The sequence below is a fragment of the Cygnus olor genome, chromosome 17 (genome assembly GCF_009769625.2).
Source record: "Cygnus olor isolate bCygOlo1 chromosome 17, bCygOlo1.pri.v2, whole genome shotgun sequence".
In the NCBI taxonomy this organism is placed as follows: Eukaryota; Metazoa; Chordata; class Aves; order Anseriformes; family Anatidae; genus Cygnus; species Cygnus olor.
Window position 1 is genome coordinate 13707587 of NC_049185.1, and position 14629 is coordinate 13722215.

A 14629-nucleotide genomic window follows, 5' to 3' on the forward strand; every position below is an offset into this window, starting at 1 on the left:
CAGTCCTGCTGCCCCCCCCCCATCCCAACCCCAGGTGCTGACTTCCAGGTAGGAGCAGTTTTAGGTAAGCAGTAATATTTCTATCCACGATCGTTACCAGATTATTCTCCAGTCTGAGGTGATTACTGAAGTGGTTCAAGATACTGACCCTAAATGGAATGAACTACTTACAGGTACATGATGATGACGACACTATCTCAGTGCACCTGAGAGCTGAGGTACATCAGTATTACCTAGCTGCCATAGGGTAAGTGCAATTCCAACACCCACGTTTCAACAAAAGCAACAGTATTTATAGAAAACCTTTGAGAACTTGAGTTTAATAAACCAGGGAACTTCAGCTTGCACTTCACATTTGTACAAAACCATACAGAAACCACCTGCCAAAGACGTATGAGCTAGCTAGCAAAAAAACAAACAAAAATGGTCCTCAGCAAGAGCATGTACAGCTTTCATGGGGAAAAAACAAACAGAGCTAGTATTATCCATGACACTTAAAAATAATTCCAACGTCTTTTACAAATACACAATATAAAAAACAGGTCAACTCGAACAGAACATCAACTGAATACATATATATGTATATTTGTGTATATACATATACACACAGATGTATAGAAACTCTCCCAATACTAAAATAGGCCATTGTGGTGAAGTTACTAGCATTTGCCATTTAACTCTTAATGGAAGGAGATGGATGTCCGTGCGTGTGTGAGTGTTTTGGTGGAACATGGGTTTGTCGTCAGAGAGAATGACTGCAATCACAATCTGAACTTCTGACCAGTGGAGCTCGACCAGGTTATCGCTAGGCTTTCACATTGCATCTCGTTCGTTAATGAAAGAGAAATATTTGTAAAGTATTCGGGAAAAAAATGACGTGGCATCCAACCTGTACAGGAATTATTTCTCCCCTCATTACCCTCAATATGAGGAATCACATAATGCCATTTTACCAGAACATAGTATAACTCTTTGCTCTTAAAAAGAGAGGAAAACGGATTTGTACCATCCTACACTGATCTTAATGAATGCAGTAGTCCAGAACAGTATTTACACGTGATTGTGACTGGCGTTCTCTCCTTGCTAGCATAAGGACACAACATGGCTTCCATAAAGGCATTTCACATTTTACCAGACCAGCTGATTGCAGACTTCTCGCTCACTTGTTCAGTAGCATCTTGGCAAAATCAGCATTGGACATCTTTTTCGGCTCCTCAGCAGGTTCAGATGAAGTTGCTGGTGAATTCTGGACCATCCCGTTCTCAGCCTTAGCCACAGGATTACTCTGGCGCTGCAACGCACGAGGCATCATTGACAGCTGCGTCCTTCCCTTCCCTCGCCTGGAGAGGGCAGAGTGACATTTATGAATATCCCAATGCTCTTTGAACACACTGTTCTAGCTTTGGAAAAGAAAAAGGGCTTTGTTCACTAAAAGGAACACCCCTTTAAATATTATTCTTGTCATTTGTGTCAGTAGTAAGTAGTGCGAAGCTTTCGACAGACGACCTTTGAAACAGCATACCTGAGTCCCGACAGAAAACAACCGCCCAACAGTCCCCAGAAACTGAAGCTCTGTTTTTATCTACAGAGCACGTACGATGCAACGCCAACTGTAAGCAGCAGGAGCACTTGGAAGGAAAAAAGAACAGCTTCAGTCCAACACCACTGTATATACTCAGTCGCTACCAACCTGTTCCTATCGGTAATGTACGGAGAAATCTGCTTTTCCTCAGCAATCCATCAGTTCAAATTTTTTTGATTCAGTACCTTTCAGATCTTCCCTCATCTTCTGGAGGATGCTCCCTACATTGTAGCCTACAAACAATGCCAGTGTTTGCTTTTTAAGCAGCGGGAAACTCTTGCTAATACTTACGCTCCATAAACCTGTCGTGGTGCTGCAAACTGGGAGGCTCTGCCTGCCTCAGGCTTGTCTGGCAGCTTTCGGAGGGGCGGGTTACTGATCGCCACCTTGATGACGTGATCCTTAATTGTCAGGCCATCCATTTTCAGCACAGCCTGCGAGGCCTGAGCTTCGTTTTCATATTCCACATAGGCCAGGCCCTAAATAAGGGAAGAGGTAACCTAGTTTTAGTCATTCTTTCTCTGCGTGACAGTCTCTTATTTAAGAAGCACCCATTTATTGCAAAATGGAAGTAACAAACCCTGTCAGAGAGGTGTCTCATTTCTCACTGGCAAATCCATTACTGCAGCACAATAGCACGAAGAAACTGAAGATAAAGGAGGATGGGGATCAGTTATACCAGGTGAACCCCAGCCAGTCAGCTATTTTAGAAACAAGCGTTCTTTGCAGACTTACTGATGCCTCTCTTTACTATACTGAAAATGCTGCAGATATCTTTTCCTCCATCCTTTTTATATCACGTTTTTCTTATGTAATTTAATAAGTATTTCAGAAAAAAATTCTTTCCCCTCCTATTTCTTACTTGTTGGCACAAAGACACACCAGGTTACATAAATCCATGCGTTTCTACAAGTTTTAATGCAAAGCCAGTTTGGCAACAATAATCAAGTCATTTGCTTTAAGTTACAAAACCTACTTTTTATATCCAAATCTCACGAAGAGTTTCCTTCTGAAGGATTTCATTGAAATTAACAGTGCATTAAGGACACCTACCTTGGGTTTTCCTGCTCGGTTGGTGACCAGCCGTATGTCTTTCACGTTCCCATGTGCTTTACACACATCTTCCAGCTCTTCCTTAGTGCAGGAAAACGGCAAGCCAGATATAAACAGTTTGTGTTTCTCCAGTGTGGTGCTATACCTGAACACCTGAACAAATAAAAAAGGCTGTTAGTTCTCAAGCCAGTCAGAAACAAAGAGGATTTCAACCTATTATAAAGTACTCAACCTTCTGAGTGAGAAGGTGAGATTAACAAAAAAACAGCCACACCATAAAAAAGCCATTAGTAATACCTTGAAAGATATTTGCATATAAACAGTCATCCACCAAGGATGTGCGAGGAATTCTTAGAACTGAAGTTTTTAAACATTATCTCTGTTTTACAATGAAAAGAACCATTGATATATCCGTCTTCTTGCTCAAGCATCACTATTTGAATACGGAGTTTTTCTGCATATAACCCAATACAGTAGAAAAGCACAGATTACAGAACTTGTGTCAGGTACAGGCCATTAACTACGCCAAACTAATACAACATGAATTTGTTAGATGCAGGAACTCAGGAAGCAACACGTCCTGCTAGCTTTCCAATGCAGTCCCACTTTCAACCCGCTTCGTGAGTGAATAAAAGTTTACCTTAAAGTCTGGATTCTTGTTCTTGTCAACACAAGGAGAAACAAACATCGGTCTTCCCTCCACAACTTTACGATCCAACCCAAGAGCTTGGAGAGCAGATTTCTCATCCTTGAATTCTACGTAGCAGTAGCCCCGGAATGTCCCCTTGTTACTGAATACCGGACGGATCTGCTCTACCTCCCCGCAGCTCTCAAAAAGCTCTTTCAGTTTCACTTCGGGTTCTGCCATGTTATAGGAAAGGTTGCTGACAAAGACGGTAACGTTATCTTTACTGCTGTCGTGCAAAACTTTGGGGATGTCTTTTCGACTGGTAGATGCCTTTTGCTTTTGGTTTGCCGGACGATCTGGCTTTTCAGGTCCACTTCTTCCAAAGAGCCCAGTTTCTAACTCCATGTCTTCTTCTAGAAGTAAACCATCACCGTCTCCCTTATGTCTCTTGCTGGGATGCTCTGCTGAGTGATGAAATTGAAAGCCTTACTAGAAGAGTTACACCATTTCATTTCATTCACGACTCAAATTAGACTGCTCTTCGTTACCACCATGGAATCATGAAATAGCAAATACGAATGAAAAGAAAAACACAATGACAGCTTAAAGGCAATAAAAACTTCCCCCAGGTTCTTAATAACGAGAAACAGATTACTTGATCAAGACAGCAAGGATTAAAATGGAAGCACTGACAATATTTGGTTTTGTCAGTTACAACTACTGACTCATGCTCTCTTTGTCTAATAGGATCTTTATTAAAAAATAAAAAAAAACTAAAAGCTCCCCATACTCCCAGTGGCAACAATCTTAAAATCTTCTGGCACCACCTTCCAAGAGACTACTATAATACTGAATAACCAAATTTAGATTCCTCATGCTTCAGCATCATTTGATGAGTCAGGAAAATTAATTGAAAAGAAAAAAAATCACAATATTTCTCTGAAATAAGAGAAATCTACAAAAAAACCTCTAGAAGTTCTTTTAGGCATATACTTCCGCTAGCAAAAAAAAACCACTTCATCTTGCTTTCATTTTGCAAATACAATGAAGGCCTCTTGGGAGAAAAAGACCCTGAAAAAAACAGCAGCTCTGAAGACAGTGAGGGCACTTCTTCATCTGCCTCTAACTGCAGGCAAGCACCCGGTAACCCCTGGTGCCAGAGGACTGACGCTTTTTTTTTTTTTTACCTTCTTCTTCTCGTCCCCATTCACCTTCATCATCATCATCTGCTTTGCGTTTGTCTCCAATTCTATTTTTTTTAGCCTTTTTGGAAGCTTTCTTTTCTGCCCGAGCCTGCTTTCGTTGCTCAGCTTTCTCCTCCTCCTGCTTTGCCAGAGCAGCTTCTTTCTCAGCAACCTAAGAATACGAGATTCTTATTTAAGTGACTGCATGCTGCAGAGCATTCTCACGCACTGTTTCTACAGTACTGAACCTGGAGGGTTTTCTCCTAAGCTATATAAACACAAAGCTAATGGAATCACCATTTAAAGCGCATGTCAATTATTTGCTCTTATAGCTTTCCTAGAGCACTCCTGTTACTCTTGTATCATCCAAGTGTCAAAAGGTGAAACATAAAAAAGCATTAAAGAAATTAAATTATACTTTTAAACTAAAATCAATAGTTCCGAAGCTTTAAGACAATTTAGGCTTATCTGTACAAACCAGCATTAGAAATTTGACATTCGAGGTTGATCTTAAAATAGGTATTTCCTATAAACTGCTTATAGTTCACAAAGTTCTGACCTTTGCTCTTTGTTCATTAACTCGTGCTAATCTGTTTTCTGTTTTTTGCACAGCTGCATCCCAGTCTTCTAACGTTCCTAGAGGATTAAGAAATAAAAGCCTTGTATTTAGCCTTCCCATAGTTTGGAAATACAATTCTAGGAAAAAAAAGACTCAGTGAAGTCATAGACCTTACTCTTAGTATTAGCCATTATACACGAACATTTAATATAAATTAAATGAATGGCCTTCAAAGAAAACAAAATCCAAGCAGAACAAAAACCTCTCTTTACCATACAATGCCCCCAAAAGGCATGGAAAAAACAAATTTCAGCAGGCTCTAAACCAGGCCTGAAAAGGTGAAGAAAAGAAAATAAAGATCCGCTTGCATATGCTACGGTAGTCAAAAGAAAGTGAGCCTTCACCAGAAGACAAAATACTGGATCAAAGCTCACTCTGTATTATCGACAGTGAAATGAAACTAGACTGTAAAACGAAACGACTTGCAGGTTGCTACCTTCTATCCTCTCCAGCGTGAGCAGCACCTCGCAGACATGCTCCGGATAGTCACTTGTGCACTGCACGGCTCGATGCAAGGCCTTCCTGCAGTGCTGAGTATCACCATGGGCTCTACAGCAGGGAAAACACAGCAGTAAGGAGCCAATCCTCCACATCATGATTACAAAGCAGTACGATTAACACTAATCTACGCAAACATTTTCCTCTCTCCCTAGCTGGCTCCCACCATGCTTGGTTGCTGTAAGATTTCTGAAATATTACACAGACCTGCGCTAAGAACATCAAAAGCAGATTATGAACTCCTAAGGAGCATACCAGCACCGAGCATATCAGCCTTGTGTCACACAGATGAGGACACTTAAATTAACTCTCTCACCCAGCCAAGCTCTTACCTTTCCAGGTTGTAATACTCCAGCCACATGTTCGCGTATTTGGCATTCCCTTTAGTCATAATGTTGTCCCAGAGCTCTCTGGCCTTCTGCATGTTGTTACATAAGCGGGCCTGCAGAGCAGCACTCGGCACACTCAGTATAGTTCAGGATTATTTGTTCCAGCACCACAATCCCCGGGCATCCCCGCCGCTTCTTCCCTCCCCCACACAACTCCAAAGCTTATGCATGCAAACCCAGAGGATAGAAGCGAACACCTAATGTACTCCTACCACTGAGTAACACCTCCCATGCCCACCTGTTGCATCAATCTTGGTTTCTAGCTCCCACAGACGCTTCATTTTGGTCATAAGGCATTTGAGACAATTGCTTTTGAACTTTTCCTTCTGTCATTATTCATTATTGTACCTAACGTGGCAGTTCAACACACAGTTCTCAACCTAAAACAATTACTTCATTTCTGTTACTAAATGGTAGAGGGTGGAGAAGGGGGAAAGTGGATTAAGAACCTGAGGGAAGTTCACCTGATCTCACTGTAGAGAGGTCTGTGGGTACACGAGACAGCTGACTTACTAAAACTGCTCTAGCATAAGCTGAATCACACCTGAAGCGCCTACTTCTCCCTCCAGGAGCACACAGAAAGTGAAAAATAATTAATTCAAATTCAGGGCCAACTTTGGTCAGAGTAATTACACGATTTGAGACTTTGGCAAGCCATCCCATGCATCATACCCAGAGAAGTTATAGCACAAAAGTAATCTTATCCAGGTTCGTACGAGCCTGGGGCAAAGGAGGGTTGAGAAAACATCACGGCACCAGCGCGCTGATACCTGTACTAGTTTAAAACTAGTCGGTATAGGCAGCACTAAATTAGGTAGAATTCAAAGCAATTTAGAGGCATAAGCACTCAGTTCCATGTCACTGTGGCCAGCCAGCTGACCAAGTTACTCCCACGTCTGTACCACACTGCAGTCACAGCAGTATAGACATGCTAACAGTCCCCACAACTTTCCCTAAGAGAATGCCGTCTCTAAGATGTTTTGCTTCAAGCCTGAAGCTATGCCATGTGCTTGACCAGCCCAGACACAGAAGAAGAAAGATTTACTCCTTGAAGTTACAGACAAAATGCCAAAGTACAAGAGCACTGCCTCCTGTGCGGTTGGAATGTCTAAAGAGGCATTTCCTCTACTCTAGCAATTAAAATACAACAGACAGAAACATCACCTCAACTCTTGCCCAGTTCTGCATGATGGTGCAGGACGGATCTCCACTTTCACTAAAGCCTGGGAATAAAAATAAGTACTATTTGTGAATGGCTCTTGGAAATAGGGCGTTTATTAAACAAGTTTCAGATCACAGGTGAAGCATTCATCTTTTTCTAAAATGTCTGAGACTCCTGAAGTTAAACTTTATATGGAAAACTACTCTTGTGAAAAAGTCACTCTGAACAAGACAAAGCAATGCACAGGACGATTTAACTTACGCTCTTCGACTTCTTGTTTCAAATACTCCACAGCACGTGCGAATGCAGATCGCAGCTCTTCTAATTCTTTACTTGAGTCTTTAAAAAAGAGAAAGGAAATGAAAAATTATTATTTCAAGGTGGTTCTATCTACTAAAGCTTCTTTACTCACACCCCCAATGTTTTTACGTTGGGGGGAAATAAAGCTTGCTACTTCAGTAAAACTCACTACATGCATACCAAAAACAAAAACAACCACCACCACCAAGTACCTAAAATAAAAAACAGGTTGTTTTTGACAGCACAATCTATTTTTTTCAGCAAAGAGCTACTCTAAGACAAGTACGTTCTTTTATTTTATACACACCGACAGGCAAGAAAGCAAAGAAGAATAAAAAGTAAAGAAGAGTTGTGAAGAATATGAAACTAGTGTTGATTGTATTTTATCTTTTAATTAAAGTAATACTGCTGTTTCAGACATACACATAAAATTTACATATTTATTCAAACATGTCATATGTACCTTGTGTAAAATCCACTCTTCTTCTTAGGTAATCAAGATATGCCTGCCAGATTTCTACGTAGTCTGTTGCCTGAATAAAGCCTGCATTCAGAGCCTTTTCAAACATTTCTGAAAGAAACAGGAGTGGGTAAAAACCCATAGAAATATGTATTTGCTTTTCAATTACTGACAAAATTAGCAAGTTACAGCATACAGGACAAAGAAGACACAAGAAGCCCTAAATATAGTAAATTGGTTAAGGAATTCAGTGTAAAAGCCCGTTTAATTCAGCAACATTCAAGCAAAGTTGAAATAAAGAGCTTGCTCAAAAGTGAAGCTGCTCAACCCTAACAGCTGTGCCCTAGAAGCACGCTACTGTAAATTTCATCGGCTTTAAGAGTGTTGTAGAAGGGTTACACCAAATCCTGCAGGTCACCGCTTGTCACACATCATCCATAGCGCCACAAGAAGCGGTTCTGTACTGTAAAGAAGTTTTGCTGAGATAGTATTTCTCTACCAGAAATAATGCAGTGGTCAACTCCGTGCCTCTCCATTGCCAGAAGATAGCGAATCCAGAGCCCAACCGTCCAGGGGCAGTTCCTAACAGCGCGGTCGTGAGCAGACAAGACCAGTTCTTTCACTCTCAGCTGCCGGTCCTGAAATAATCATACCAAGTTTTAAGTACCTTGGAGCCAGAGAGCCCAAGACAAATTCTGCAGAGAAAATACACAGCTGGGGGAAAAACTGAGCGAACGCTCGCTTGATCAATAAATACACCACTGAAAACAGGACAAAACAAAAGGTGAAGCAGAAATCAGCTTCCGGAGAATTTAAAGACAGGGTGACAGGATTGAGAGAACACTTACCGGTTATTTATCAACCACTAAGATATTAAAACAAAAAGACAAGCAACAACAAAAACGGAAAATAGAACCCCAAAAGCTTTTCTGTTTGCCTTACCAAATATTGATTGTAGCGTGCCCAAAGATCTGGTACAAGGCAGTTCTCAGCCAAAGCCCTCTCATAGATCAACTGAATGCGAGCTGGATCACCTGCTTTCATTTCAAAATCGATGTAAGCTTGGTACTCTGCTAGCTTTGGAGTCTCAGCACCCAGCTATAAAACAAATAGGAACAGGAAAAATAAAAATCTGCTCAACAAAGCATGATTCAGACAGCCCAACTGTCACTCCGGGTAGGTCTCAGGCAAAATTTCAAACACGAGCTTGGCCTCTAAGTATCAACAGCTTCAAAAGTTTCCAGTACATCTGATTATGAAGTGCCTTGCGTATTGCTCATAGCTGCCGGTCAGCTAACCATGCTCAAGGGAGCTCCCTTATCTCAGAGGCTAGAGGAAAAAAAATCACCACGAACCAAATAATTCTTATTTTTACGGTAAGATGAAAGTAACAGCATTACCAGTGCCTCTTCATATGGTTTACACTTCTCCAATTGCTGTAGAGCTTTTTTGTAGTTCTTAATTATTGTTTCTGGTATAGGCTCTTCTGACCATTCCTCGTATTCAGCATATGAGGCCTCCATATCTATTAAAACAGACACAAAAGCCCATCAGTAACGGACTAAATAATAAGTATGCAGCTTATGTTTGATTTTAATACAGGCATTTCTGTTTGTGTTTGTATCTTAACTGTTACACTACTACACCTTTAAAGCGTTCGGATGCTTTATCTTATATAGTGTAATCTGAACACGAACTCAGGACAAGTTATTTTAAAGCTAATGATTTTGCTTTAGAAAAACAAGAGTCCCAAGATCTTCCCAAGTCTTTGAAGCAGAAACCAACCCAGATTCTTTCAATACGTAAACGAGGAAGTCAAAGAACCGTGCCTAGCTTTCTCCTATAAGGAGACAATGAAGCAAGAAAAGGGACTCAAGGAGTTTAAAGCATGAACCTGATATGGCAGGACTAGCAACCCAGCTGTCAGCATGTATTATTTACCTACCAACCAAGCCTCTTGTACAGGGAGCTTCACAGCTGAACTCCTAGCTCCTGATGGTCATGTTTCATGCTAATTATCTGTACTTTAAATGGCCTAAACGATCTCAAATTATGCACTGAGGAAACAGATAAACCAAGTTTCAATTCATATTTCTGAATAAAAGGGAAACGCTCATCATCCAAGGGACCCCAAAGACAGGCAAATGTAACCGAGTAAGGAATGTTCAAATATCCCAGCTGCAATTTGTGGGGCTCTACCAGAGGAATAACCACAACTAAGGCCATGCTGTAACACAGTTTATTCATGCCATCTCCCCAAGTGCAAAGGCTCTCACCTAACAGCGGGATCCCCAGCTGGCGCCTGAACAGCGTGTGGATCCTCTCAAGCTGGCTGCAGAGCATCTGCTGCTGCTCGGGCGACGGAACGCTGCCAGGAGCTGGCTACAAACAAAAGGATTGAAATTTAATCAGTTCCCTCAAGCCTGAGCTGAGGAACACGAGGGGGTATTGTTTATGGGCTGGGGATCTGGGCTCCAAATGACTACACGAGCCTTGAAGAACAGACGTAGCCAACTTGCATTTCAGGTGGCTGCTGTGAAAGCTAAAACTTGGAAACTGCTGGGCTTTGAAGTCGGTTGAATGGAAAAAACGTTCCTCAGTGAAAGCTGACACAAACATTGGGAAATCAAAACCTGGAGAGAAACAAACAGCGTGTGCCCATGCCATTTCACAAGCCCACTGGGCTGCCAGAGAGGTTTTCAATAAATCCCTGCTGCTCCCACAGATGATTTAAAACTTCCAGATTCCTTTCTGTTTATTACTGGAAGGGTGTTCTCCCGTGTTAAGGCACTTCACTACTGATTAACTTCCATGTCCTATGTAGTAAGCTGGGAGGAAATGGAAACGTTCACGTTCCGGACATCTTGTAAAGGTATCTTTCGCATACATCAAGCCTGCATGTTCCAGGGGTAATACAATAGAATCCATAAGTTGCAGAAAGGGTGAAACAATGAATGAGCTCAATGCTGAAGTGGAAGACAGCCTAGATATGTAAACACGATCGATTATGGGCAAAAGTATTCACTGGAAAGAATAATAATGCTAATAATGAAGCTGCTTAATAATAAAGCTAGTTGGTTTAACATTATCCTTGTCAGTTCAAGCTAAAGCATAGAAATTTTGCTTCCAGATATGAGATTTTATGATCTTATTTAAGCCCAGACTCATTATTACAATAACACATGCAGAGAACGTCTTTCCCAGACCACAGGGCCAGTTTCTACAGGTGAGAAGTAACAGCTGAGTGACACCACAGCCTCTTCCTTCAGCGGCTGATAAAGGGGCAGCACGAGATGACTTCAGAAGCTACACCACAGCTTTTTACTTGCAGTAGCCCAGGGGACTGGCCTTACCTGTGCTGTTTCCAGGATGGCATTCTCAAACTCGCGGTACGCTTCCCACAGAGCCGTTCCTTTTGTCACGTGCAGCCCAACCGCGGTTAACGCTCTCTCAAATATTGAGCGAACCTTCTCGATTCCTCCTTCCTGCCCGATGCCGCCGATTGAGTACTGAGCATACTCTAGCCAAATTTCAGGACCTAAACAAAGTTAGGAGAAACAGATGAGCTAATGACCTTTAAAAACAAAAAGGAGTCTCTCTGCTTCCCAAACACCTAACATTCGCAGCATTAAGTAGAACAAAACAGTTTTCTTTACCACTCGATACATTAAAGAAAAAATTATTTTATTCTATGCTCTTGGTTCGATACCAACAGCTACAGTTTGTCTTCTGAAAGAAGTCACTCCCGTGGTCCTTACTGACAGCAGATCCAGAGGGCACCTCCTCTCAGTTCTTCACCTTCCTACTCCTCCTTCCTGAACCAACACCCGGCAGTGCCAGCTATGCTAGGGCTGGGACATTTTACATGAATTTTCTGGAATAGATTCCCCTCTGAGGATACCAGTCCTTCTCTGTTCTTTCCAACGTCATGTTTTCAGCACCTTGCCACAACACCCAAGGAGCACGCGGTGACCCAGTGCTCTGAGTTGCCCTACGGCTGCAGGCAGCTCCTGACAAACAGAGACAAGCCACCACGGGCTTCCCTCGCTTTAACAAGGGCGATCGGAGCTTGCTACTGCAGCACGGCGAGGTTCTGCCACGTCAAAGCATTTCAGGAATGCTACCTCCAAGACAGCAACTACGAGCTGTTTTAAGAGCTGTCACGTAACGGAAATGACAACAAAGACAGCGCTAACCAACACAGGAGGTAAGAGCAGAAGCGAGCATCTCAACAGCGTTCTTTCTCCTCAAAGAAGAGCTGAAGAACGTATCGTGGGTAACACAGAAAGCATTCCTTAACCAAGCACAATACTTGCTGCTTATAGATATTAGAAAAGCGCAAAAAACGCATTTAAATTTTTTTATAATGTTAACTTAGACTATCTCAGACCGCAGTGGTACTTAAAGCATTGCCTTTAAGCAGCCTACAACTCTAACACTCAGAACAAAGTAAGGATCACTCCACACTAACATTTTTGATGCAATTCCGGCATTAGAACGACAGATATTTTCCCAGAAAAAGAAAGCCATAATCCGAACAATACATTTTATAGCACGTATTAAGAACTTACAGATGTAGTCTTTCACGGCTCTCTCAAACAGCTCATAAACTTTCTCTCGCTCCGAGTTTTCAGAAGCCATTTTTATCTCATCCTTCAACCAGTCCAGCCAAATTTCTGAAACCAACGAGTTTAGAACCCATCACCACGAGCTCAAAAAATGATTTAAAATGTTTGGCCAAGTTTTTGGAGTTTCTAGTAGCAGACTTAAAAACACAGAGAGGGACGATGGGGGAAAAGAAAGCAACTTTAGCCACCACAATTAATTTGAATGAAAAGTTTGGCACAGACCTCTCCAATTGGGTACTAAACAAGCACATTTCTATTTAAAGAAAGCTGAAGTTGCAAGCAGCAATTTGTTGGTAGCTTGCACGGAGGACCGGTGTGCACCAGTAACCAAAGAGCCATCAAGTGGCACACCTTCCCTCCCATTTTACAGGGAACAGTAAACGGCTCTAGAGGCTGCAAGTTTCCACACGCATAAAAGGAAACTTTCCCTTGCCAAGGCTAAAAGTACCCTGGCGGAACAGCCTCTGTGGTATTTACATTGCCTCTGGGTTTATTATGAATAAAGAGGAATACATGCTTTAAGGGCTACCCACAACTTCTGCCAACACAGTATTTTTTGCTGCTTGCCTGTAAAATTTAATTTTTGGCAGCAGTTTGCCTGGGCTCTGAGTCACGCTCACTGACTAAACGACTGGAGCCATTTCTGCGCTGCCACCCCCCAGCTGCACGTTACCAGCCCTACACCAGAGGGCTGCACAGGCAAACCTGTCTGCCCCGAGCTACGGCAAGTCCCGTTCTGGACTGGAGCACCAGGGCACATAAAACATCCCCTCCCACCAGTTTCACCCTACAGCAGCAGCCTCTGGCAGAGGGCACGACAGCTGCAAGCACCAAAAACTCGAGTTTCTGCGCGACTTACTGCTCCACACCTCCCAGAGACAAAGTTCAATGCTGGCTATTAACACCAGCTGTGTGCAGAGCTTAGATCTGTTCTTCTAGACCTCAGACTGGAGTTTGAAAGCTAGCACAAACATGTTTTACTACTGAAACAAGGGCATTTCACACCGGTGATCCCTGACCAGCACCAGCTGCAAGCTGAGAAGATGCTCCATACCTTCAGTCAGTGGAAAGAGCTCACTCATCTTCTGACGAGCTCTTCGCAGCTTCACCAGCTCTCCCTCCTGCCGGAGCAGCTTTATCAGGTCCAAGTGGCAGTTATAGTCAAACGCATTGATAGACAACTTTAAAGAAAATAAAAAGGGATTTTTTTAAGGCATGATAAAGCAACAGACATACAAAAATCAGAGAACATTTGGCAGAACACCAAAGGCTCTTTTGCGGCACGTGAATCTGATGAGGACATCAATTCATTCAACCAGTGCAACACCCTCCTCCCCGCACACAGTTACCCTAGGCTCCGGTGCTGCCCACAGGATGCTTTCAGGCCACGGACGTTTATAAAAAACGCTTCAAACTTAACTGAGCTTTAAAGCTCTGATGGAAAGCTGACTTAGAGCTCTAAAGCCTGCTCAGCAGCGCGGGTGCTGAAAGCTGGAGCGCGGAAGAAAGGCAGAAAATTACTCGGGCGTTGTAAGTTAGTAAGGATCACCCCCCGTCATGAACCTGAGGTGCTTCGGGCGTCCCAAAATCAACGAAAAACAAACAGACCGGTCCCAAAGCCTCCTCAGCGAGCGCCGCCCGCCCGCTGGGGCTCTCCCCGCGGCTCTCTGAGGAAAAAGCGCTCCGCGTCCCCCCCCAGCCCCGCACCACACCGGGGACCCCCGAAACCCCCCCGGGACCCGCCGGGAGAGCGCGGCTGAGGCCAGGGACGCCCCGAAGGAGCCCACAGCAACCAGGCGGGGGTCTCTCGGGTCCCTGCGGCCGAGGTCCCCTCACCTCACGGCCGGCCCCGGGCCGCCCCCGCCTCACCTGCTCCTCCAGCCGCTGGATCTCGGCCTCGTTCTCCTTCTCCTCATCCTCGCCGTCCCCCGACGAGTCCGAGTCGCCCTCATCCTCCGAGTCGCCGCCCGACTCCGGGTCCGTCCCCGGCAGCGGCGGCGGCAGCCGCCGTTTCGCCGCCGCCGCCTCCTCCTCCTCAGCCGCTGCTGCCGCCGCCTCGGCTCCCGCCGCCGCCATCTTATGCAGCTCCCTCGCCGCCCGCCGCGCTCCGCCACCCGCCGGGGCTG

General features: G+C 43.7%; 1 protein-coding gene across 2 annotated transcripts; it reads right to left on the reverse strand.

The window, feature by feature from the left end:
- Positions 1-291: 291 nt before the first annotated feature.
- Positions 292-14611, reverse strand: SART3 (spliceosome associated factor 3, U4/U6 recycling protein). Of its 2 annotated transcripts, none has more exons than XM_040576897.1 (19): positions 14373-14611; positions 13558-13684; positions 12447-12551; positions 11229-11413; positions 10152-10257; positions 9276-9400; positions 8818-8973; positions 8375-8513; positions 7879-7986; positions 7377-7454; positions 7118-7176; positions 5897-6006; positions 5503-5615; positions 5007-5083; positions 4451-4619; positions 3276-3724; positions 2636-2788; positions 1874-2061; positions 292-1340 (listed from the first exon to the last, which is right to left on the reverse strand). In XM_040576897.1, exons 1-19 carry the CDS (start codon positions 14577-14579, stop codon positions 1160-1162), a joined length of 2835 nt encoding a protein of 944 aa, XP_040432831.1. In that variant the 5' UTR covers positions 14580-14611; the 3' UTR covers positions 292-1159. The 2 variants fall into 2 exon arrangements, with proteins under 2 accessions (XP_040432831.1, XP_040432830.1); XM_040576896.1 differs by having other exon boundaries at positions 3276-3727; positions 14373-14609.
- Positions 14612-14629: the final 18 nt, after the last annotated feature.

Excerpts from the sequence above, each read along its gene's own strand:
- SART3 (XM_040576896.1), bottom strand. The coding sequence starts at position 14,579 with ATGGCGGCGGCGGGAGCCGAGGCGGCGGCAGCAGCGGCTGAGGAGGAG. Across the intron at positions 5,084-5,502 it reads CACGCTGGAGAGGATAGAAG|GAACGTTAGAAGACTGGGAT; the intron begins GTAGCAACCTGC and ends TTAATCCTCTAG. Across the intron at positions 1,341-1,873 it reads CCACGACAGGTTTATGGAGC|GCGAGGGAAGGGAAGGACGC; the intron begins GTAAGTATTAGC and ends TGCCCTCTCCAG.